This window comes from Kogia breviceps, chromosome 2 (assembly GCF_026419965.1).
Source record: "Kogia breviceps isolate mKogBre1 chromosome 2, mKogBre1 haplotype 1, whole genome shotgun sequence".
Lineage (NCBI taxonomy): Eukaryota > Metazoa > Chordata > Mammalia > Artiodactyla > Physeteridae > Kogia > Kogia breviceps.
The window spans coordinates 71,583,745-71,611,056 of NC_081311.1; the positions used below are offsets into that span (position 1 = coordinate 71,583,745).

Below are 27,312 nucleotides of genomic sequence, written 5' to 3' on the forward strand. Positions count from 1 at the left end.
ACTTGGAGTCAAGTTAGGAAGATATACCTTAAAAAGAAATGCAAGTAGGAATACGGTCATATCCAAACAGCAATAATGGTATGCATTTATTTGGTGGGGGCTTGTTTTAATCACTACTTGAGTAAAGATACAGAAGATTTCTCACACTTGCAGATGACACAGTTGGAAGATATGCTCGAAATGTATGAGAGTCAAGAGCAAAAAGCTCTTAAAAAGGCTGAAAATTGGCTGGAAGCAAAAAATGCTAAATATAATAAAGAAAAATGTAGTCTTACACTTAGTTTTAAAAAAAGAAAAAAAATTATTGTACAAGAACTGGATGGCGGTGGTCCATCTTAACATTTCATGTAAAATTAAAAAAAAAAAAAGACCCAGTTTTCTAGTTAACCATGATTTCCATATGACTCAAAAAGTATTGCTTGGGAGAAACAATAGAACATGGACAGAATTCATGGAAATATAGGTGCAGGATGAAGAATGTAATGGTCTTATTATATGCCACCTTGGTTAGACAACATATACAGTCTGCAGATGGTATTTTAAAATAAGCAGTGATTAACCAAAACATACCAACACAAGTATAAGAATACTCTAGGTTGAAAGCACCAGGTACAGTTAACCTAGAAATTCAAAGATGTCAGAAGAACCAGGAAGACTTCAGGAGCTCTTGAAAGGAATGTGAGAACGGCTTTTAAAGTATCAAAAGGACTTTTACGTGGGAGAAGAGTCTAGACCCTTGTCTTACGGGATTTATTAAGGGAACTGGTCCCAGTGGGTAAATGTGGCAGAGCCATAAAACTTAGAGCCACTAAGTTTTATATTTAGTCCAATATAAAAACAAAAACTTTCTAAAATTCAGAGCATATAAAAATATATATATATACAGGGCTGTATAAGGTAAGTAAACCCAATATTACTGGGAAAACAGTGGAAGGATTACTCTGATAGATGTAAAATGAAATTAAATTGAATAGTTGAGGTTCCTTACATTTCTTAGTCTTGGACTAGGGCAGAATTCCGCTTTGAGGAGAAGGGCCAGAGCTGGGCCTTTAAAAAGCAATTCTAAAATGCACTCCCTGGCCCCCTTCACCACTTTGTAATTTTCTGAAATCAGTATGTATCTAAAAATTATGTCATATATGGAATGAAATTGTTTCTTGTTCCCTAAAAGCTGTTGTGAAATCAATGATGCATCTTTACAATGAGTGGCTCTTAGAATCAAGAACACATAGTAAATTGGAATTAAACTGTTAACAGAGGTAGCCTCTGGGTAGTGGGACTATGAACGATTTTTATTTTTTTTTATTTTTAATTTTTTTTGGTACGCGGGCCTCTCACTGTTGTGGCCTCTCCCACTGTGGAGCACAGGCTCCGTACGCGCAGGCTCAGCAGCCATGGCTCACGGGCCCAGCCGCTCCGCGGCATGTGGGATCTTCCCGGACGGGGCACGAACCCGTGTCCCCTGCATCAGCAGGCGGACTCCCAACCACTGCGCCACCAGGGAAGCCCTATGAATGATTTTTATTTTTTCTTTTTGCATATTTTTACTTTCTGCAATAAAAACTTGTTACATTCATAATGGGAAAAAAAACATTTTAAAAGAATGATTTAGAATTAGATTTTTATCTAGCAAAGTCCCACTGGTGAAAAATGAAAGTGGTGTTTAAATTATGACATTTCAGTGTTTCCCAGAGAAATCTACATAGTTTTCATTCAGCCAAGGCACTTACTTTCCTAGACCGTGAAGAACAACCCACAGCCTCAAATCTAATTTCAACATCGATGACTGAAAAGTTGCCTTTCTGTTACTACTCCTCAAACATACCCACATGTTAACATTTTAGTGGGCAATGTTCTACTGACATTCTTTAATTACTAAAGTAGTTAATCTAAGATGTAAAACTAGAGCCCCCAGGGACTCAAAAAAAGCCATTTTTGTTTTAAATAAGGAAAAAAATGCAACCCGTTAACAATTTTACTTTTCCGAACTGGATTATGTTCACAAAAGCTTTTCACTTTGGACAGGGATATATCTTGACTTTACTGTAGCAATAATATACTAAATGCTAACTTACCCACCTGACAGAACAATGGTACTACCCTTACTTTTCAGAATGGGTGGGACAGGGGGAGGGTGAACATTTATTATTATATCCCACTCTGTGGGTTCATAAGCTGGATTTTTAAAAATAATTGTGTTCCTCTTCTTTAATATAACGTTAAAGCCAGTATACATTTAAAATCCTCCTCCCCCTACAGCATATAAATAAATGTGGAGAATATTTGCTATGATCTTTATTTATTTTGCTGTGATCTTTAAAGAAGGATGTTCAAAGGAGGTGTAAGTTTGAAATATATAACTCTGAAGATACAATGTTCTTTCAGTAAAGTCTGGGCAAGGGTCATAAAACTATAAAAAAAAAAAAAAAACCCCAAACCCTGCCCCTTTGGACTATAACAGCTAATCATTAGCCATCCATTCGTAATGTTTACCTTTTAGTGTGTCATTTTCACATTTTTCTTCATGGGGACTAACCATTAGTATCCCCCTAAGACTAACAAAAGTACATTCATTGCCTGCTGGCAAATGATTTCCGGCCCCAAAGCATTTACTGGTAGAAAAAGTTAAAGTATATCTAGCCTTATATTTCTATTATTCTTGGGCAGCATTCATTAGCAGCAGCATAAATTTTTCTTCCCAAGAACTTCATTCTAACTGGCTTCACATAGATGGTAAAGATTCACACACACTATTCACATGTTTGTGAATCAAATTTTGGAAAACAGAAAAAGTTAAACAGTAGATGTCTCAGAAATCTCTTACTAAATGGACATATTTTAAATCCATTCTCTATTCAACCCCTCCTTCTCTCCCTGCCCCTACACAGAAAGACTACCCAAAGCCCCATTAACCCCCAAATTAATATTCTTCTGCTTTTTAAAAAGGGAGCTTGTTTGCATTTAAACATGCCTATGTAAACAAGGTGTTTGAGGGAGATTTTCTTCTCAGAGTATTCAAAGAGCTGGAGTGAAGCTATTTAAAGAATGGAGTATTCAATTTCTTAGGCCAGATGCTAGTATAAATATGAAACTATGTTCACACTCTGGATGAAACTATTTTTAGTCCGTGCATTTTGAAGAGCACTATTCAGTTAAGCATTGTAGGGCGGGCTTTCAGTAAGCTACAAACAGAATCTAGATGATTCTTGCCCCTGTGTTAACACACTGACACCAGGACTAAAGGGAGGGCTGCCCTTCCGCTGGTCCACACCATGGCGGTCTCTCCAGGTCAAAATATCAAAGACTCTCATGCAGGTTAGTAAACAGCCACTGTACCCAAACCCTCTCTTCAGTGCTCCCTGCCACCTCCCTGGATCCCTGGATCCTCCCTTGGGAGATCCAAGACCCTCCCCGCCTCCACATCCCAGCCACTGTGGAGTTAGCTCCTGGCAACACCAGGGGTCCTGGTTTCTCCCTCAGCCCTGAGGTGTGTGTCCACTTTGCCTGGTGCCTGCATCAGCCCTACAGCTGTTAATGTGCTGATTTCCACCGTTCACCTCTATCTGATTATCCAGTAAGTTGGACTCTGTTATTCGATTCCAGACTTAGAATCAAGAAAGGTGCAAATCTCAAAAGGGATTTGAGGACCACAGAAATGTGAAAACATAACATTATCCTGGGACAAATCCCAGCCAAGTTTTTCACACCAGGCACATGTGTCCCTGTGTATAAACCTGGTTAACTAACAGTTGCTAATAATGCTAGTGTAGGTGTGTTGACTGGGCAGGTCACTTCTTTCCCAGCGCCTTGCACATACTAGACACAATTATAGTAAATGCACAAAGAAGGGGCTCAAGAAAGGCCACAGTCAAGGATGATAGGAGTCTCCTAAACCCAGGATACAGGTATAGAAACCAAGAGTGCAGCTAAGACACAGCAAGCAACTTTCAACATCCACCAGCACGGGGCATGCATCGTTCTCCTTGGAAATTTCTGTGGGACTGACGGACTTCACAAAGAATGGTCTTGCTCCTTACCCAAATATAAGCTGCTCTGCCAGGCCAGTCCTGCCAGGCAGTGACACTGGCCTATAGATCAGCGGTTGGGCTGGATCTTCAACTAATTCGCTGCCATGATGTCACCAGGCTATGGTTCTGGACACCGTCTAGCTCTCCCTGTCCCACTGACAGGCCGCCCTTCCTGTGGCTGTGAGTGAAGCCAGGAGGCAGATGGGGCTCGGTACCCCTTTCCATGTCTCCACCGTTAACAGACTGGCAGGTAACAAGGTAGGGAAACAAAGCCCAGGGCTAGAGTGACGGATGCTTTACTTTTTAGAATCTGAAACAAAAGATAAACCAGCCAAGTAGCTGAGAGGCCTGGGACCTTTCTGCTCTTGTCTTTTTTCACTTATACAAAACTCATTCAAAGGAAAGAAACCAGAAATGAGGGAACTAAGAGAGGGAAGTACAGGAGGGAATATTTTATTTTTCCTTAAGTATATATTCTGTTTGTTAAAAGATTCATGCATCATACAAACCAAGGGCTTAATCTCCTCTTGATAATCAGTATACTCCCACTGACCCTAATGAAAAGGAGTTACACGTTTTTTGATAAAACACCAGTTGCTGTTCCCCTCACCCCCAATTAAAAACAACAACAACAACTGTGGTGCTGAGAACACGGCTTTAAATATTTCTCAAGGTTCTACTAACACTAGAAACCACTCTAGCTTCTCTCATGGTTTATTATGATATCACCAAATCCCTGCTATGTATTTACAGCCTGGTAAGTCCTAATTACCATTTACTTTAAGATCATAAATGTTTTTTGGTGACTTAAACGGACAACTAATATTACCAGTTGATGGACTGAGGTGCTGCTCATGGATGGTAAAATTTATTCTTGCCCAAACTTCAGTTAATTTGTCAGATATTTTATGCTACTATCCTTTCAATCATTCATTTACTTTAGTAATATTTGTAATTCAGAATTGTGCTGTTTAGAGCCAACAGCACAATGCTTGGCTGCATTATCTTTTTCTTTCACAGCACAACAGAGAAGAGCACAGTCAAATTGAGGATGGTCTTCAGGACACTGTTGGAATCAGACTGTCTGGCAAACACATCCAGAGCTGTTTCTCAAACCACATGAAATGTCCTGACTGCCACCGTGCCTACAGCATCATTAACAAGCATCCCAAAATGTGCTGTACATATTTAAATGATTAGGAGAGTAGTATGGACGATGAGCCTTTTTCCAATGGTGCTTCAGCTTTTATCAGTTATGCAACACAACACGGATGTGAGCCTTCACCTTTTTTTTTTTTTTTTTTTTTTGCGCACCGCTGGTGTACACTCCCTTTGAGAGCAGTGTTTATTTCCTTTTGCTTAGCTTAAACCCAAGGCTAGGGCAGGTTGTTCTAATCTAGACAACCTGAAGGATTCAATCTCAGCCAATCACCTTCGCCTCGGCAAATTTCTAAAGAAACTAGTTTTGCCCAGGACTCACATTTGCCAGGTTACTTCATCACTGTGTTGGGCCAGTTGGTAGTAATAACAATTACCCTTTTCTTCACCCGACTGGGATCTGTGTTCAGAAACTGTCCCACGTCCTCATCCCCAAGTGGCAGCTGGGTATGAAGCCAATCATGTGAGTCCAGGCATCTCAAAGGTAAGAGTCATGTCTTTATTCTACTGTTCTTACAGCATCTGATCTATTGGTGTTTAATTAACTCTGTAACGGACACACAAAAGGGGCAGGTGCACGGTGGGTTATTTTCAGACTTCGCATCTGTGTGGCAGTTACACTTCTGAGCCTATAGGTTAATTCAGTGCAACTGGTTCCAACCCTCCCCGGCCTGCTGTTGACATGAGGCTTGCCATACCCCGGGCAGGTCTCACTGCTATCAATAACCTAGGCTGGGCTGTTGCCCAGGAGAAAAGCCTCAAAGGAAATGACTTTAGTGTGGTCTACACTAGGAGTACCCAACTCAATTTTAGGTGATACATGGATAAACATTTTTTTTAATTTTAAGAACTATGTATTTCTCTTCACTGTTATTTATAGCAAGTGATATAGGTTTTCCATTTGCAGTAGTGATATAAAATTTCCTATTAAAGTTGCTTAAGTTAAAAAAAAGCAGTTAAAGAAAAAATATTAACTAAATTATAAAATAGGGTGTTATCGACATGAGAAAAATTTTGACATTGGTTTACAAATGGCTAAAGTCTAAGATATCCTAATTTAAGGCCTAAGACTTTAATAATGCTCCATTTATCAAGTGCTTTATTGTGCCAGACACTGTCTTAAGAACCTGGAATTCAATATGTTATTAAATCCTACAACATCTCTGTGAGGTAGAAATTATTATATGGATTTTTAAAAAATCGGCAACCTAGGTTCAAGTTTAGGTCTGCCAGACTCCTACCATTATATTATTCTGCCTCCAGGTACAAGATTTAAAAAGCCTCATCATGCAGTCATTCACCCAGTGTATGTATTGAGCACCTACTACATGCCGGACAATATTTTAGATTAAAAATTGGGGTGAGGGGCTTCCCTGGTGGCGCAGTGGTTGGGAGTCCGCCTGTCGATGCAGGGGACGAGGGTTCATGCCCCGGTCCGGGAAGATCCCACGTGCCGCGGAGCGGCTGGGCCCGTGAGCCATGGCCGCTGAGCCTGCGCGTCCGGAGCCTGTGCTCCGCAACGGGAGAGGCCACAACAGTGAGAGGCCCGCATACTGAAAAAAAAAAAAAAAAATTGGGGTGAGGGAGGGATCCTCATTCCCTTTCCAGTAAGTAGTTTAGTCTAGCAAACGGCAGATGGGGTCTTGATCAGAATAAAAAAGAAAATGTTTCTCATCTTGGGCTTCAGCTCAGGCTCCCAAGAAATAGGCCAAATTTAGACCCACAAACAATATGCAGAGCTCCCTTAGTAAAAGACAAAAAGCCATTATTTTATAAATATTTAGAATACTGAGCATGAGATTGATTCACATAAGAAACAAATTGTCGTTAGAAGTGGCCACTGAGGACTTCCCTGATGGTCCAGTGGTTAAGACTCCGTGTTTCCACTGCAGGGGGTGCAGGGTCGATCCCTGGTCAAGGAACTAAGGTCCCACATGCCATGTGGCCAAAAAAAAAAAAAAAATGTGGCCACAGGCTTGGTGTGATAAAAAGGCTTTCAGAAAAATCCTTAGGCAGGCCTCATTTTATGAAACGCGATATATAAAAATTAAGCCACAGAGAACGTATTTACATTACAACAGGGGGCTCTACTTCACCACGAGGAGTTTTCAGAGAGCTTCCTAAACAGGAAGTAACTACTAAAGTTATAATGTATACACAGCATATCCCGATCATCCAGACAGGAGCAAATAAGAATTACCCAGTGCCCATTCCTGCTGTCAAAATTAATAATTTGAAAATAGAAAAATACATGACATGAGAGAGGCATGCTCTTTCTTGTCACACATGCATGAAAACCAAAAATCCTTGTACCTGAAAGCAAAAACCCCATCAACCTTGTGGGTAGACACATATCATTTTCATTTTTCTTCATAGCACAACGATTCCTTACTTTTTAAAGAGAATCAACCAGCAGTCTTTAAGGAAGAGTTCAAAGACCAGTTTCAGGAAGGGGTCCATGAGTGTCCTCGAATGTCATTCCAATTTTGCGGATGTATTTTCTGGCTAGGGAGTCCATAGTGTTCTCTAGATTCTCAAAGTTATCTATGCCACACGCCCAAAGGTTAAGCACCATCAGAAGAGGCCAATCCAATTACCTCTCCTCCCTGTCACATATGCATGGGCTTCAAGGAAAATGCAATAAATAAAACTTGGTGGTAATCCCTGATGGGTGGCTTTTGGGGCAGAGTGATAAGTAGCAGGCATTGAAAAAGTATTTCCTAACCCTTTTTATCATCATAGACTCCTTTCAGAACCAGATGAATGCTATGTATGGGCTCCCGAGAAAATGTGTGTTTAGATCCAGAATTATGCATGAAGATTTGGGGGTTAAGGCAACCCACAAAAATGTATCTATCAGTCCTTAATTAAGAATTAATGACTCAGATGATTCCCCAGCAGAATATTGAGGCATATGACTTATCACCTAAGCTATAGTTTTTGGGTGTGTGTGTGGGGGCAGCTGGGGGTAGCTGATGATTATCCGTAAACCTCCTGTCAAACCACGAACCTGCCATCTATGATCCTGTACCCTTCTTGATCTCCAATCTTAGATTCAACAGGAGAAGTTTTATTCAGCTAGAAAGCTCTGCCCGGGGTAAATTCTTCGATTTTGTGAGATCCATTCTAACATTGCCTTTGGGAGAAACTGTTTTCTATGAATTGATTTGAGTAACCACACTAGCCCCATTTGCAAACATGAACAATGTAACCACGCAGAAAGTTGACATTTTCATGGAAAAGTTTTATCATCTGCAATCTAAAATTGCTAACTTTTTTTCTTAGCTTATAGGTGACACAAGCTAAGACTATGGTATCAAAATACTGCTTTGATGAATCAAGGACACCCAATGAGAGGGTAAAGAGTTAACATTTTGAGTTTCAACTGATATCCCTTTATCGCCAGAGCACGCATTGGTAGATATGAAGTCTCCATAGTTATGAAACAAATGAAACTATAAATCCAAACAAATCAAGAAAGAGCCTTAAGTTTAATTATCTTCCCTTCAGCATCTCCGAACACCTTCTGGGTGGAAGTGCTAAAGCTTTGGCCAAATATTAGGAATTTCAATGAGGGATATGTAAAATATGTATTTCTTTTGCTAACCAGATAAGCTCGATGTGAACCACTAGGTATTTGTTACAGCCAATGAAAGGTCAGAATCTAACATCAAGCACAGGAATTCTATCTAGAAAGCCAACTTTGCACCAAATCCAAGCTCGTAGTGGGATAAGTAGGCCCTCCAAAAAGAAGAACTAAGCCAAAAATGACCACGATCGTCTTCAAGCCTAGTAATATCCTGTAAGAACAGTGATCACATGGGATGGGAATCTCATTTATTTAACAATCACATGAGACTACTACCAAAGGAACAGCAGTCATCATCCCCGCTCTTTAAGCATTTACAAGTTTACTCACGTGCAAGACCCACTCAGGAACCTTCTTCCATACTCCCAAGCGCTCTCTGCTTACACCTTCATGTGTGCACTGGCTAAACACCACCTTATAACCTAGGTGTGCTGTCCGCCCTGCTACACCATGAGCTCCTAAGGGCAGGGACTGGGTCTCTTTCATCTTCATCTTCCTTCTACAGCAAATACAGTGCCCTGGTCTTCTTCAGCACTCAGGGCATACAACAGTGATTCTTCTACGTAAGTCCCCTACATATGAGCGAGATCCATTCTGAGAGTGTGTTTTTAAGTCCAATTTGTTCATAAGTCCAACGAAGTTAGCCTAGCTTACTTTGCAGTATCAGCTACATCACTGCTGCTTTTACACTTGCTTCCAGACATCCTGGGATTGAAATAATGATACTGTACTACTGTACTCTATCCACCACTGTACAGTAAAGTACACAAAAGCACCACCACTTGTAGAGGATGCACGCACGTCACAATGTACACCAGACACGTACTTTAAAATAAAAGGTTTGGCTAAACATCACAGCCGTCCAAATCTCTCTAGATCAGCACTGTCCAATATAAATATAATGTGCACCATATATATAATTTAAAATTTTCTAGTAGCCACATTAAAAAAAATAAAGGAAAAGGTAAAATTAATTACAAAATATTTTATTTAACCCAACATATCAAAATATTATTTCAACGTGACCAATATAAAAATTATTAATGAGATATATTCTTTTTTAAACTAAGTTTTTGAAACCAGGTATCTATTTTACACTTACAGCACATCCAATTTGCATGCTAAATATTCAATAGTTAAAGTGATGTAGTCCTACCAAAGCAATAAAGTTATGTTTAACAAAAAAATATTTTACACTGCTTTAGTTTTTAATTTTATACTGAAATTAATTAAAATTAAATAAAATTAAAAACTCAGTCTCTCTGTTAAAGTAGCCACATTTCAAGTGCTCAGTAGCTACACATGTGGGACTTCCCTGCTGGCGCAGTGGTTGGGAATCCGCCTGCCAGTGCAGGGGACACGGGTTCGATTCCTGGTCTGGAGGATCCCACATGCCGTGGAGCAACTGAGCCCATGCACCACAACTACTGAGCCTGCGCTCTAGAGCCCGCGAGCCACAACTACTGAGCCTGTGTGCCACAAGTACTGAAGCCCGCACATCTAGAGCCCGTGCTCCGCAAGAAGACAAGCCACCGCAATGAGAAGCCCATGCACTGCAATGAAGAGTAGCCCCCACTCACTGCAACTAGAGAAAGCCCGTGTGCAACCAAAAATAAATAAATAAATAAATTTTTAAAAAAAATAGCTATATGTGATTAGTGGCTACCATGCTGGACAGCACAGTTCTAGGCTACTTAACAGCAGTTGATAAAGCAACTTGCTAAGTACTGTACACAGCGTAAGATCTTATTTTTAAAGCAAAACAATTTACACACACAGATAACTGGAGGAATAACTACCGATCATTAGCAGTGTGTTAATTCTGGGAGGAGTGGAATCAGATAAGAAGTGAAGAAGCACTTTTGCTTCTGAAAGGTTTAAATTTTTTTGTATAAAAAGTAAAATTAAGGCCGGAAACCAGATTGAAGTATCGCCTTTTCTTTAAATAGAAAACATAGATAGTTACACACAGAGAGCAACAGGGACAATTTAGATGTCTTTAGATAAGGGCTACCAGACAGGTGGGGAAACCAGCAGTCATGCTGTGTAAGGAATGTGGATTGAGACTATTGGTGTCTGACCTGGAGAAAGGAGAACTGGAGGCGGGGGCAGCTATTTTCAAATATTTGAAATGCTGTCAAGAACAAAAATTTGATTTTTTCTCTGCTGTCTCGAGAATAGAACTAATAACAATAGTACATCGTTAATACAGTCATTTGTACTATAAACCATACTTTTCTAATTTAATTCCTCAGAAGAAAGAATTTCTAGCACAGAGATGGATCAAAGATGGAATGGAACGGTAAAGTCATGAGTTTCCTCAATCACTGAAAATATTAAAAAGTCAACTATTTTCAGCAGAGGACATTTAAGAAGTAGTAAGTTCAGGAAAGATGTCATAACTAGAGTTTTGTAACTAGATTATCAACCCTGAGATTTTATTACTGTGTGAGATTTACCATTATCGAAAGGGCACGTGTGAGATTATTACAGATGTTCACCCAACATCCAATTTTCCTCTCCTTCCAAGAATGCTGTATGATTATATACCCTCACCTCTTGGAAGTAAAACATGACCATGGAATTAATCACTTTGTTGATTAATGAAATATGAGTAGAAGCCGATGCCTGTTGCTTCATGTTACTATATTTAGGTTGCAACTGTCCACTTTACTTTCTTGGGGAAGAAAATAGCACTTTGCAAGGTTTACTTTTCTAAAGGAAAGAGGAAAGAAAACAAATGTTCTTGACTAAATGCTCCCCCATATGTAATCTAATCTAATCTTTCCCAGTCCTCTGAGACAGGTATTAACACTGTTTTACAGATAAACAAACAAAGCAGAATTTAAAAATTTAAGGTGATACAGCTTACGGAGCAAGGGTTTGAATTCAAGTCTGTCTTACTTTAAAGTTCATGACACAAACGTTTAGTACAGTGGTCAAAAAGAAGCCACCCGAATAGGGTAGGTTCTGTGTTTGCTCATTCTTCTAAATCTTTGATTGAAAACATTAATTCAAAACAATAGAAACTAAATGAGCATTCTCAGTTTAAAAAAAAACAAAGAAACCCACACAGAGGCTGCACATGTGAAAGCCTATATTTACACACAGCCATCATGTGATGGGTAATTAGCCAGGTAACTATAGGTTTTTCTCTGCTAGAAAAGTATACGTTTCATCATGCTTTGAAATCTGCCTTATTATCAGCACTGCTATGAAAACTATGTTTTATTTCTTATTAAGTGAATAGGCCAGGCATAAAGCATTGTTTTTGTAGAGCCTAACAGAATACTTCCCTTGTGAACCAAATAAGTAGAATGAGTATTTGGAAGGTGGGGAATATCCTCCACCATGATTCGCGAGTAACCATTTTAAGGGAGGTGAGGATTAAAACAGTACAATTGCCTAGAATAAGAAGTATTAGATGTCTTACTAAAACCATCTCCTTAATAACCTGTCACCTAGAGAAGACAGATTACAAACAAGCTGATGATAATAAAAAGATAAGGGAGAGCAAGTCCAGTCTGGATTTGTTTATTTCCCTGCACATTTTTGTCACTGCTATAATCCTGACACATGAAAAAGATTTCCTTGAGGAAGAGAGGAATTCATAAGTGCCAGTATTAATATGTAAATGTCCACACACAACAAACTCCTACACCACCACCAAAAATCCCTAGGCTGGCAAGCTAGCTCTGCGCATGTTCAAAAGCTCTCTTAGTAAGTTTCCACGAATGAGTCAATAATGGAGGATTACAAATGAAGCCAAAAATAGTTAGAAACTAAAAACCACAAGCACAGTTGTCCCTCAGTATCCGTGGGGGATTGGTTCCAGAAATCCCGCCAGGATACCAAAATCTGAGGATGCTCCAATCCCTTACACAGAATGGTATAACATGTGCATATAGCTTACACACATCCTCCCTTATACATTTGACCCTGGAACAATATGGACTGGAACTGCATGGGTCCACTTATGCAGGGATTTTTTTCAATAGTAAATACAGTACTACATGATCCAAGGTTGGCTGGATCCATGGATATGCAGAACTGGGAAAACGGAGGAATCACAGATATGGAGGGACGACGGTAAGTTATACCCAGAGTTTCCACTGGGCAGAGGGTTGGCGCCCTAACCCCCGCATGGTTCAAGGGTCAACTGCACTTCAACTCATCCCTAGATTACTTATAATACCTAATACAACATAAATGCTAAGTATGCTAAGTAAACAGTTGCCCAAATGCAGCAAATTCAAGTTTTGCTTTCTGGAACTATCTGAAGGTTTTTTCTTTCTCTTCTTTTCTGAGTATTTTCCATCCAAGGTTGGTTGAATCCATGGATGCAGAACCCGCAAATATGGAGGGCCAACTGTACACTGCTTCTCCTTCCAGGTACCAATGAGAAAGCCCCTCCACTAGAGGGTGTCCCAGGAAGTGCTGGACAAGAACTCAAGTCAACCACTGAATCCACACAGGTGTCCCGACCATGCAGAGCAGAGAACACCAGAAATTTCAGCGGAGGTGGATCATAAAAGTCGCATGTTTACTTAACCTACTAAATATAGCTGTGAAGTTAGAATGCCTACAGGATAGTTACGACTGTTGCTGGGAAGATAAGACAGGCATATATAAAAAAAAAAAGATACTGCATTATACTGCTAGTTATAGCATAACGTACTCAGTCAGGTGGTAGAGACACTGAGTGTGGTAAGAGCTCCATAAGCAGGGAAAATCCTTTGAGCAGGATGCCAAACAAGGGCTTCAGGGGCTTAAACTGAAACTTAAAGAAAAGAGATTTTTCTTCAGGTAAGAGTCCTGGAAGGGGCATTCCGAGAATGCGTAAAGGCATGAGCCATACAAAATTCATGGGAGGGCTGGGGAGCAGGGGTGTGGGTGCATGCGGCTAAAGAGAAAGAAGACCAAGCAGTTAGACTAGTTAGGCTAAGGCAAGAGGTTTACATAAGCGATAGGAGATAAGAGAGACAGGCTGTCTTAACATTCTGTGTGCACTTTGAGCTGGCAATTCTACCTCTACAAACGTATGAGGAAAGAGTCATGGACATGGGCAGAGTTACAAGAATTTCAGAGTTGGTGGGAAAACAGAAGCAAATGAAATGTCCAAACAGAAACACCTCTCTAATGAAACACTATGGCAGGCAGAAAGAAACAGAGTATTTTATAATATGGAGGCACTGTCATAATACACCTGTACAAGTTTAAATGGGGGGGAAGGGTATGCATATGAATTTCATACCTATACACACATTCATATACCTTGGCATACTGATATTAAAAATGCTAACAGCAGTTACTTCTGGGTGGGAGGAAAACAAGTAACTTAAATTTTTCCGCATTTTGTATTGCCTACATTTTCTAATATGAACACGGACAACATTGGCAATCAGAAAAACAACAACAATGAAAGATCTTTAATAAAAAAGAAAAATACTGGAGGCTGGGACTGAACAGTTCAGTGGATGCTTGCCTACAACATTTGTATCTTATCCAGTAGGCATGAGGTTATCGAAGAAAGGGGAGCTACTGGCTGAAAGCCAATATTTTTAAAGGGTCAGAAGTGTAAAAGATGTTAGAAATGATATAAAAATTAAAAAGCAAGTGGAGAGGTCCAAAGAAAGAGGCCAGGAATATTCTGGAGAACAAAGCGAGGCCACTACATCCCAGCATACTAACTGAAAACACACAGGGCAGGGCAACTAGGAAAACCCCAAATCGACAGCACTGTTTGCTCAGCCCCTACTGTGCATGAAGCACTTGTAAAGCTTCTGAAACCCCACTATTATTCCAATCTATCCTAAATAAATATATTCATTAAAATGGAATAAAAGTCCAAACCTCAGCTTTCCTCAACAGCGGACCTGTACAAACTACAGACTTAAACACATAATCTTAGAGGAGAGAAGAGGGGTGGATCTTTGACATTTAGAAAGATTAATGTTTTGCAATAAAAGCTCACATTTAAAGTATTCTAAAAGACAAATGAGCAGTTGGGAAGAATCAGCATCAATACTAAAGAGAATTAAGCCTAGATGCCCAAATCAAAGACCTGCTCACAAAACCCTCTGGAAAAGCCCCATCAATTCACATGTTGGATGTATGTGCTTTTGTGTTCCAAGGTGATGCCATCGTGATAACAGCTATAATAATGGCCTACAGTCAGTAATCATGCAGTGGCTAAAGAGTTGAGAGCTGGGGGGCTTCCCTGGTGGTGCAGTGGTTGAGAATCTGTCTGCCAATGCAGGGGACACGGGTTCGAGCCCTGGTCTGGGAAGATTCCACATGCTGCAGAGCAACTAGGACCGTGAGCCACAACTACTGAGCCTGCGCGTCTGGAGCCTGTGCTCTGCAACGAGAGAGGCCGCGAAAGTGAGAGGCCCGCACACCACGATGAAGAGTGGCCCCCGCTTGCCTCAACTAGAGAAAGCCCTCGCACAGAAACGAAGACCCAACGCAGCCAAAAATAAACAGATAAATAGACTTGTGTTTAAAAAAAAAAAAAAAAGAGATGAGAGCTGGAAAGTAAAGAAAAATATTTTAGAGGTACAATAGAAGGAGAAAAGCATTTTACATTTCCAATGGAAGGGGAAATGTTGAATCAAACTTCATTTTTAAAGCACATTGGAGGTGCGATGTTGCACTGTTCAAGGATGCTTAACAGACCACGTGGACCAATCAGGTTTGTTCCTCACAGTAGACTCCTACCACCAAATGCAAATAGAAGTATTGCTCCAAGTGTGCCTGTCTATCTATAATATCAGATATTTATGAGCTTGCAAGAAGCCAAGGATGCCTAAAGGACTTTTTCCAAAAGACCCCGGGTATGTAACCAGAAACTAAAGGGGACATATATATTAGCAAGGGACTCAGACCACAGCTGAATTTCTTTCATCTTTGGTAATCTTCCCATCAGATGGTGACTACCACAGATTTTTCACGGTGATATTCACATTTTTATTAATGAGACTGAAACAAAAGTACGGGTGGGTTGCCTTCTCCATCATGGTCTTTTTTTTAATCAAAGATATGGCCATACAGTAGAAAACAGAGAATGAAAAAAAAGCAAGAACAGCTAGAGTCCAGAAGGATGATAATGAACTAAACTAACATATACGATAATTTAGGGAAGACGTGTGTGCTGGTCTTTTATCTTATTTGATCAGAACAGCTTAAACAAAGCTGGACACCAAGCTGGTATTCAACTGTGGATCTTTATTGAGGCAAAAATACTACAGTCCTACCCTAAATGCTACAATATACAACTATAGGAATTACAGAAACTTGAAAGGCACAGCAGTGATACTGAGCCACAAAACCTCCTGCCATGTTAGTTGGCAAGGATGTTCATTAGATAATAGTCTACGTTTAACATTACTGTTTAAAAAAAAACACAAGCAGAAACATTGGTAACTAAAATTCAGGAGGTATAGTGGTTGAATAACATCTTTTCCCTCCTTTTTGCCCTGAGGAGTAGAAAAGTCAAGGCCATACAGCTTTAGGGAAGAGATTCCGATAGTTTTGCCCGTGTCATTCCTACCTGGAGGGGGTGCCAAGCATGTGCTATGGCTCTCTTCCAACAATGGGTAAGTTGGTATAAAAGAACAACCAAAGTGTGTCCTGAGATGAGTGACCAGGATGGAGAAGGATTCTGAAACCACATCCTGGCGAAAAACTGAAAAAATTGGGATTTGGCTAAACAAGCCAAATAAAGACAGAACTGAGGACTATTTCAAGGAAAGGGGGAGAGGAAATATCAACTGTACCAGGGTCCAGCCTGACAATTCTATGAAGGGGGCTCCCCAAAAAGCATGAGTTTCTTACCTTGTTCAAACATTGTATCTAGGAGGTGAATACTGGTAACCTAAATACTTAAAAATAGCACTTAAGTTCCAATTTCACTTTTTTCTTACTTCTGCCCCAACATCTCCAATTCTAAAAGTAAGAATAAAGTCTTAAATTCTATGGACTTCTCTTCGGTTGACTATCCAACCTTCAGTCCATTATTAAAAGATTTGAATTTGGTGTCCTAGAAAGTGTTCATCACTCTAGGAAACACTAGAAGATCTGCAAGTCAACAGAAATTCCAAATGGAAGGGTTTTAACTTGGCATGAGCCTTCCTGAATGATGGCAGTGTGATTATCTAGACAGCAATATCAATGACCAGCTGTTGCCTGGCTCACACATGGTTAGGTTTCACAGACTTCCCTTCCAGCAGGTGTAGCCGAGCTGGCTGAGTACAGACAACATACATCGTTGTTTATTCAAGACACTTTTTACATGTTCATTCTACTATTATTTCAGGACAGTCTTCAACTATTTGATTCCATGGCCAACCTGAATTTTAACTTTGAAATGAAATGGAATAACCTCCCGCCTATGTTCCCAGATCCTTAGAAAATGGCCTGTCACTAAGTTGTTCTAAAGCTTTGAATGTCTTGGGTACAGACTCTTGGAAGTGTGAACTTGCTCGTGTCAAAGGTTCTCTGGGCTGTCACTTTACAATGAAATGAAGCAACCTCTTGAAGAAACAGCCACGTTGGCACGTGGACAGCATGCTTCTCCCGCGTTCACTGTGCTAGAATTAGATTCTTTAAAGAATGCATGGCTCACACAATATTGTCAGAGGAGCTTGTGAGAAAATCCTTTGGAAATAATCTTTACAAATTTTTGATAAGCCTCAAGTGTAACTGATTTCTATTTTGAACTCAAGGAGGACAAATCTGTTTCGGTGAAGAGGCCCTTCTGTAGGGATTCCTCATGATATCCACAAACACAATAATTCAACAATATATCATCCAAGAAATTTCCCAAGTTTCTATCTTAAGAAAAAAATAGTACAGCTATCTCAGCAATGGAAGTTAAAATATAAACAACAAATACCCTGAGAAGACTGTTTAATATATACATACAAAATTTACATCTAGGAAGGAAGGAAGGAAAGAAGAAAAGGATTGGCTTAGTAAGAAGCATGTCTTCCATCTTAAGAAGTTCATTAGATGTCTCTGGTGAAAAATACTTACTATGACAAACTGTCAGCACCTTAGCATGCTTCTTATTAGAGACATTTATACTGTTTTCTTCAACACAGATCGAGAATCCTTCCCGTAACCACATCCCAGGAAGCAGCTTGACATATCAAACTCAAAACGAAGTTGAAACAACCATTTGAAATACAAGGCCTCCAGAATTTCCAAGCAAAGACTATAGTCAATTTCTAACTAAAAGTACTGGAGAAGACATTTACACCACTGGCCACTTGTGGCCCAGCTCATTTTGACAGAATTTAAGAGGAGAAACGTTATATAAGATATAAAGACATATCTCTATATAAACATATAAAAATATATCATATATTTATATTCTGTCTCCATATAGTTGTATATATAATATATATAAATATGTACATACACATATACACATTATACACAAATAAAAGAACCTGAAGGATTTTAATAACAGCCTTCTACTGAGGCAGACAGTAAGAGTGTAAAAACCCTGCCCCAGGGCTTCCCTGGTGGCACAGTGGTTGAGAATCCGCCTGCCAATCAATGCAGGGGACACGGGTTCGTGCCCTGGTCCGGGAGGATCCCACATGCCGCGGAGCGACTGGGCCCGTGAGCCATGGCCGCTGGGCCTGCGCGTCCGGAGCCTGTGCTCCGCAACGGGAGAGGCCGCAACAGTGAGGGGCCCACATACCGCAAAAAAAAAAAAAAAAAAAAAAAAACCCTGCCCCAAATAACTAGAACATGTGATTAGGGAAATTCATAAGAGACAAATTAGCTAATATTATACCACCTAGCTCCCTATGATATAGAATCGCCTTCTTATTATAATAATAATAATAATAATATGATAATACCATCATCCTAGACTTCAGTATCACAGATGCTTCCATAGATATTAATCTTATTTCTCCATTGACCTTCTCAGAAATCCAGCAAGATAAACAAAGTACACACCATGACCCATTTCACACACGAGGAACCCGAAAGGTGTAAACACACGGTGACTTGAGCCGTGAGTGACAGACCTTCAGGACAGGCAGAGGCAGGATTCTCCTGGCCTCCCAGCCCCTGCTCCTTCACCACCACCATGCTGTCTATTCCCCAAAGTACAGTAAAAGTCCCAGCAGCAGAAGGGCCAGGGGAAGGCACTCTTTCTCCATCTGACGGGACTTTAGAAACAGAAACTGAACTGAGGGAACCCCCAGCATTAAATTCACCCACACCCACATCTTTTGGTCTCTTTTCTTGATTTCAGCTCACACTCCTCTATCTTTTCTTTTTCTAGAGACATATTTGGAGATGAAACCATTCATAACTGCCCATCCACAGACAGTTTGTGGCAGCGCAATTGACAATGAGTCTGCTGCAAAAAAATGAAAATGCTGTTTTAATAACCTTGGCCTAAAATACATTCTATTGTATGCCTCAAAGGGTTTCAATAAAAAGTCAACCTGTAGAGACGTATTTTCTTGGCTTAAACAACAATCCAAAGCATATAAATGTAGTCCAACTATAATGACATATTTATAGGCCAATAAAGCTTACACTGCAGCTTTCATACTTCACTTAAAGGAACTCTGTAAGAAGCAGTGTTATATAAAATAATTTGATTTCTTTTCAAACTATAGCCCAAGGAATAAAAAAATGCAAGTATGCTATGTTTAACTGATAGTGTTTATATTCCTTAGTTGCTAAAAGTTTTGTAAAATGAAATAATTCTTCATTTGACTAGTTCCAACTGCCATACCAAATATGGGTATCAGGTCCACTTTATAACAAAAGCTAAGTACTGTAATTCTGAAGACAAAAATAAATAACTAGAGGCTTGTGTAGTGAATGATTTAATCAACCCGATTCTTCTGGAAAAACAGGTTCCTGTGTTCGTTATGCTTATGAATAATACATTCCTTAACCCTTCTATTTTAACATAGTTATTTTTTCTTTCTTCCTTTTCTATAAACGTCAGTATGAAACTGTCTGAAAAAAGGTAAAATGTCTCACTGAGTAAAGTCACAATCTGAATTGGTTTCATACTGAACTTTCTTTCTGTGAAAAGGACAAAGAGGAGGCAAGGGGATGAATGTACTCTCACACATCTTAGAAGTGTTTTTTAAGATGGTTAGTTTCCCCACTATCTAGATCTGCAGTTTCAGTCACCATTTACCATCTTAAATGAAAATGCCATAGGTTTTTAAAAAGCAAACATGACATCCCCAAATATTGTCCTTGAAGGGGAAAGGGATAAAAAATGAAAGAGTTGTGATTTGAGTCAGAGCAGTTATTGGAAGCTGCCATTTGGGGCAGAGTTTCTCTTTGTGGAGTATTAATTTGTTGGCAGACACACATTTGTGAGAACATTCTTTTTTTTTTTTTTTTTTTTTTTTTTTTAACTATTCAGAGAGACAGGAAGTGACACAAACTGGGATTAAAGGGAATTTATTCTACCTAAACACTGAGCAAGAAGAGTTCTTTAATTAGCTTTTATATGGTAAAATCCCTTCTTTAAGAGTCAACCTAATTATTTTGTTATTATTGATGTTTTAACATGATGAAGTAATTCAGTTTAAAAAAATAACATTGCAGTTTTACTTTATCCACAGAAAGGTGAGATGGCTCCATTCTTTGCTTACTTCCACTAGAAAAAAAGAGGGAGGGTCTTAAGTAATCTCAGAGTTCATCTTCTTGCTCTGGTAAGAACAATGAGGAGTTGGAAGGGTTTTACAGAAGGAAAAACCTAATAAGTGTGTGAACTTCCATTAACAATGTGGTACTGGAAGTGGTTTCACTGTGGCCAAGAGAAAGGGAGATAAGAAAACCACTGTGTAGAAAGAAAAGTACAGACAACAAATATTTTGATGTTGCAGACAGAGAAGGGAAGGGGTTGAAGAGAAAGTTGCTGGGACAGGAATGCACACAGCAAATGACATCCCCTATATCCCCAATATAAATCCTCACAATGTAGGCTTGTAAACCTTAGATCAAGCAGATAATGGAAACTCATTACATTAAGGAAAGTTTTTGTTTCTCTTTCCACATATTACAACACAGTGTGCATTCCAATTACAAAAGCTATTTGTCTCAAATTCCCCACAGTTCATACCAACTGAGTAGAATTTCAAGGCTCCAAATTCTATCCTTAAAGGGGTATTTTACATTAAAAAAAAGAAAAGAAAAGAAAAAATACATGGTGTTTCTTATTCACCAGAGAGCTTCCCAATCAAATCTCCTGTTGCTTATTTTCCCTTCCTCTGCACTGATCACTCACAGAGCTGTCTCCCAGATGAGACCCAAAGGGGGGGGGAAAAAAAAATCAGAATCACCTAGAGATCCTTTTATCAGTACACATTCTTTGGCCTTGCCTCAATCCTACTGAATGAAGAATCTGGGGAAGCTGTACTCGGCAATCAGTATTATTTAAAAAATTTTTCCTAAGTGAGTCTAAGGAACAACAAGATTTAAAAACCACTAAGTACTTTGAATGTTCACTATAAACCAATTTCTTCTGGAATCAATTATTAAAAATTTTGATTATGGGGGCTTCCCTGGTGGCGCAGTGGTTGGGAGTCTGTCTGCCAATGCAGGGGACGCAGGTTCGCGCCCTGGTCTGGGCGGATCCCACATGCTGCAGAGCAACTGGGCCCGTGAGCCACAGTTGCTGAGCCTGCGCTCCACAACAAGAGAGGCTGTGATAGTGAGAGGCCCGCACACCGCGATGAGGAGTGGCCCCTGCTTGCCACAACTAGAGAAAGCCCTCGCACAGAAACGAAGACCCAACACAGCCATTAATAAATAAATAATTTTTTTAAAAAAAGTTTGATTATGGACATTTTTAGAATTCAGGAAGATCAAAACCTCTAAATCTTTTGATGAAATTAAGAGGTTGGGTTTCTTTTCATTCATTAATAAACTATCAATTTTAAATACAAAACAACTCTTCTATAAATACTCTTGTTTATATGCATGACATCAAGCTTAACCATCTACACATCCTTTTGTTCCCCCATGGGTTTCCTGTTTAGTTTTTTATTAGTAACAGTATATTTCATAACTAAAAAAAAAAAAAAAATCAAACCAACAGAAAAAAGGTTTTAATGTTAAGGAAAACCTAAGACAATAGCAATACAACTTAGATCATATATTAGGCAAGTAATACAACAACTGTATTATTCAGCATTACCACATGTCAGAAGGCTAGTCATGGTGTGTTCATCACAAAATTGGCCATGTTAACAGCCTGTATAGGAAGATGATTAAAAAAAATTCTTTAATTTTGAAATGAAAACCACTAGATTAATAATTTTCTCTAAATGGGCACATGACAATCAGGCCACCATGACCAAAATATTACTGCCTGACATCTACCAAAAGATGCCAGGAAACTGTTGATTGTTAAACTAAAATATTAATGCTATTCCCAAAACACAGCACAGCTCATCACAAACCAGAATCACATGAAAGACAAGTCAGCTACGGGTGTTACTCAGTCTCTTTATGCCTATTAAAATAAAAAGTCTAGGTTTGTTGTAGTAGTTAAAATCTAGGTTAAAAAAACAACAGGAAGTTGTTACATTAAGGCATAAAATAGGGCTATGAAAATCAGCAGTGTGCTAGAACGAAAAAAAAAGATGCCTTAATATGTTAAAAGTGAAGTTCCTCTTTGCCTAAAGAGGAAATAAGTAGTCTAAATCAGAGGTCAACAACTTTGGTCTTGAGCAATTGCTAGGAGAGTAAGTCAGTGAATGCCACAAGGAGTTATAAAGGAAAAAAAACAAGCAGGAAAGAACACAAAAAAGTCACTGAAGAAGGAGTGTTGAGAAAAAGCAATAGAATTAATTATGGCGCTCCTCTCCATACACCAATATACATCCGTCACTGTGCTAGACCCTTTGTATCTTACATCTCCCAGTGACCCTGAAAAGTTTCCAGGTTTTCCAGATGGGGAAGCTGCGGCTTGGAGGTTAAATTATTTGCCCAAGGCCACACAGCTAAGTAAGCAACAGAGTCAGGATTCAAACACTAAACAGAATAATTACTCCAAATCCCAAACCTATAGTGAAGAAGGGAAGGAAGGAATGAAAAAACCATACAGTTGATGGTTACCACTAAACCCTAAAAACTCTGGGGAACCTATGCCATGAGTTGCGAACCAGTAGTTCCCCTGCTTTGAAACTGTTCTCCTGCTCCACATTAACTCATCTCTCTTCCTCACTTTGCTTTCCTTCCAACATAAAACATGAAATTCTGATGTGGTGTTAAAAAATGTCATATTATCTACTCAGAACAAATATTTAAACTCTCCATTAATTCAACTTTTGGTGCCTCAATTAAGTCTTATGCCTTGACAGCAACTGGAAGCTGCCAAACGCTGAGTGTTACTATATCACCCAGTTTCCAGCACAGGGTTCCACACAGGGAAGGTCCGTAATTCAACAGGTAACATCCACCCCTTCCACACCCAGTCATCTGTCCATCCATATTCCCAGGTCCCTCTGAGGTTAAAGAAATTATATGCATATATGAATGACAGGGTTTCCAGAAAAACCTACAATAAAAAAAGTAGGTTACTGTATACACCCACACATTAGATTTAGAAGTACAAACGATAATTACCAAGGTCAGCCTTTTCCTTGAGAACGTCTTTGAAGTTGAGTCCACTGTTCAAGGTTGACTGGCGGTACTTCAGCAGAGCTTCCTTCTGTCCATGCCTTCCCAGGGACTCCATTTTCACTGACCCAGCTTGAAGGCCACATCTCCACTTGGAGAAATCAGAATGTACCCACTTGACCAGGTCTTCAAGCTTCACAATCACCTTTTCGGAAACAGCAATGACTTCATCCTATAAGAGGTAGTGGTTGGGAGAACAAAAAACATTATTGGTGGTTCTGAAGTAAATGATACATTTTCAATAAAGCCCATCTGAAACACCATTTGAGCAGCTGAACCTAATGTAAGCAGACAACGTGGTTTTTTGGTGACAGAGGACCTTCAAAAACTCACTTCATTTCAATGGTTTTTCGCTGCTTGTGGTCTACTTGAGGAATAATTTATAGGATTTATTTGTTATATGCTTAGAAAATGTCTGAAAACTGGTCAGTAATTCTAATAGCCATTTTTAATGCTATTTGCCAAAGCTCACTCTCCCTACTTGACCACATGGGTGAAAGCTAATTTTTGGGTGCCATTAATTTTACAAAAGTGAAAAAGTGAGAACTAGATGACTAATAGTTAGCCTGTCTCTATATAAATGGTCTAAGTAAATCTGGGATTCTTGGAACTCTGACTCACCCCCAAATTCCTATGTTTATGGTACATTTTCCCTTGGCTTATACACAAATATTGAATTTAACTTTTGTCCTAAAATTAAATAAAACTGTGATGTAATCCCCAAAGAAATACTTCATAAATGTTATGTGCTTCCCACTGAAAGAAACTTACACATTCTCATGTTTCTTAAAAACTTTGTAAGTTGAGAAATGAACTGATTTTTTCTGTTAATACATATGGGGTAAGAGGCAAGAGGGCAAGTGAGGAGAAAGCCTTTGTATCTAAGAAAAGTTGTTGAAACTTAAGTTTCTCCTATAGATCATAAATTTCAATTTTAAGCATCTTTAATTGCTTCCAGGAAACGACCAACTTTTCTGACTCAGAATTAATCCAGCAAGATATTTAATAGATATCCGTACATGGAGCAAAGGAGGGCCTCTCTTTCCCGAAGATTCTTTAGAAAAGGCTTAAGAAGATCATCTCACTGGGTTTTAAGTTAAATTATTTGAAGCATTTGACATTTCAACTTGAACTGACTTCTTTCATTTCTTTTACTTCACATTTCTGAAGAAAGCTGAGCTGTGAAAACCCCTAAGCTTACAAAATCTTAGAAATATTTTTGACAAACAACAACAGGAAGATGTCTCTGAGCTATTAAACAAAGGGAATTCACAAGTGATTTTGGCTAATTTTGCTGTAAAACATGACTCTTTCCTCCTTCTCTCCCACCTACACACACACACACACACACACACACACACACACAACTCCAAAGCAAACAAAAAAGGGTTTATTAAGATAAGCTTCATACAATAAGAAGCCCCGGATTCAGTTTTTAAAAAAATCTTTTAAGGTAGTATCTAAAATTTCACTTTTCCTCATCTAGTTCCAAGCTGCCTCTGAGAAGAGTTTGTTAGGCAGCAGCAAAATAACAAATACTCTATCAAAAATGAAAAGTAAAACTTTTGTAATGGAATCCTTTCTCTTATCATGATTAAATATGAACTTCCACTAAATGGGAGACAAAGTAGAAACTGTTTTTATTCTCTCCTCAAGAAAAAAACTTTCAATACTTTATATGAACAATGGGGCATATTACAAAGTACCATTTCAATGGATGATTTCACTCAGATTCACTACACCATCCTCTCGAAATAAAAGATCTATAGTTGTCACGCATTTTATAGCTATTACATGCTGATTATTAAATGCCAGAATAAAAATTCAGGCTGGGTATTGTTTCAAAGCACATGGGAACAGTTTCTGGACAGGGAACAGCTTCTGGACAGGGCATACCAGAAATCAAGTTTAGAATATACTGGAAAATAATTAAGTATCATGGTATATAAGTCTCAGTACTAGCAAAGATAGAATTTGGCAACAATTTTACCAAGTATGGTTCCCTAGAAGAGACAAGTTTGGAGATGAGTGTTATTTTCAAATATCTCTAACTATGATCAAATGATTATCATTTCAATTACCAGTTGCTTCAGAACTTTTCCAAGAAATGGCATGACTAGCTCTGGCGGGCTTCCAACACCCGCCAAACAAATAGTTTATTAACCGAGAGAAAATACAATCCTTATGATGTCATTGATGAATAAACCCATCTTTCAAGATCCAGTCTACAGGTTTAGTCCTCCCTCCTCTCTCTCTCTCTGAAACAGACCTTCTGAATATATACACAATGCATAAAAACAAATGCAGGAATTCAAATAAACATGTATAAGCCGTAAACCCAAGTTTGAATTAACTGTGAAACCACCAGCATGTTTCACTGTGGATTCACAGAGAAACTGGCCTTGCTACATTGTCAAACACCAGGATTCAGAAGGAAATCTGATAAGCAGAGGAGGGGGAAGCGAAAAACCAACCCCCCCAAACAAAACAGCCAACATATATATAGAAAATGTCTCAGGAAACATTACTTTGTACACACAATGGCATAAATCACATGTTCGTATTTACTATTCTGAGGCAGTTGCTGACTAAAGTTCCTAATGCTCACCATTCTTGGGCAAGTCTCTATGTCTAAGAAAAGAATTTCAATAAGCTCATCTCATGATTACATTAGCTCTCTGCAAACCGAGAATTAGCACTGGATAAATACTGCTGATTTACTCTAATGCAACCCAAAAGGAACATAAAGAAATACACCTTGTTATTCTATTAATGCACTTTGGCTTTTCAATTAACCCAGAGCCTAATCAATATTTATGTAGGCTGTGTTGGGATACTTTCTAAGTCCATATCCCCTTTCATCATTGTTTCAAACTGCCTATTTCTGTCGTTTGGATTTTGTTTCTCCCACTGCATAATAGCAGCGTACTCAATCACAGACTCCTCTAAGTCAGAGGAGATCACCTGGTCAAGAAGTCATATATCAGCCAGCCTATGTGTATGGCTGGCCTCTCTAAGTGTTGTAAGAATTGGGAAACTTGGGACTCCCCTGGCGGCGCAGTGGTTAAGAATCCACCTGCCAATGCAGGGGACATGGGTTCGACCCCTGGCCCAGGAAGATCCCACATGCCGCGAAGCAACTAAGCCCGTGTGCCAAAACTACTGAGCCTGCGCTCTAGAGCCCACGAGCCACAACTACTGAGCCCACATGCCACAACTACTGAGCCCACATGCCACAACTACTGAAGCCCACATGCCTAGAGCCCGTGCTCCGCAACGAGAAGCCACAGCAATAAGAAGCCTGTGCACTGCGACAAAGAGCAGCCCCTGCTCGCCAACTAGAGAAAGCCCGTGCACAGCAACAAAGACCCAATGCAGCCAAAAATTAATTAATTAATTAAAAAAAAAAACAATTGGGAAACTTTACACAAAGCCTCCTGACTTCTATCTTCTCTTACAAAATAAAATAAAGGGTTATCTGGGAAAAAAAAAAAAGAGAAAAAAACCTTCAAAACAAAAAAGTTGAAACTGAGTAGAGGTTGCTTTCTCTAGATGAGATGCAAGTTCTCTGGTCTGCCACTGACCCCACCGCTGCTATCGCCTTACACTCAGTCCACCATTCCTTTACCTGCCTGGCCCCTTGGGCAGGCACCCACCATTTAAACGTCCACACCCTAATTTATCCCACCTCCCTCACTTTAATGATGAGGACAGTAAGGTTCAGTGACATGTCCGACTGCCAACTTCAGGCAGAACTTGGACAGGAATCCAGGTTTCCTATTGGCCAAGGCACCATTCATCCTGGACTCTGGAGCCAGACTGCCTGGGTTCAAATCCCAGCCCTCCCACTTA

General features: G+C 39.4%; 1 protein-coding gene across 4 annotated transcripts in view; it reads right to left on the reverse strand.

The window, feature by feature from the left end:
• Positions 1–27,312, reverse strand: part of ARID5B (AT-rich interaction domain 5B) — a 189,658-nt gene that overhangs the window by 134,428 nt on the left and 27,918 nt on the right. For all 4 annotated transcript variants that reach the window (XM_059055278.2, XM_059055279.2, XM_067025540.1 and 1 more), the window contains one exon: positions 23,407–23,632. In XM_059055278.2, coding sequence (XP_058911261.1) covers positions 23,407–23,632 — 226 coding nt within the window. The remainder of the gene's footprint in view (positions 1–23,406; positions 23,633–27,312) is intronic.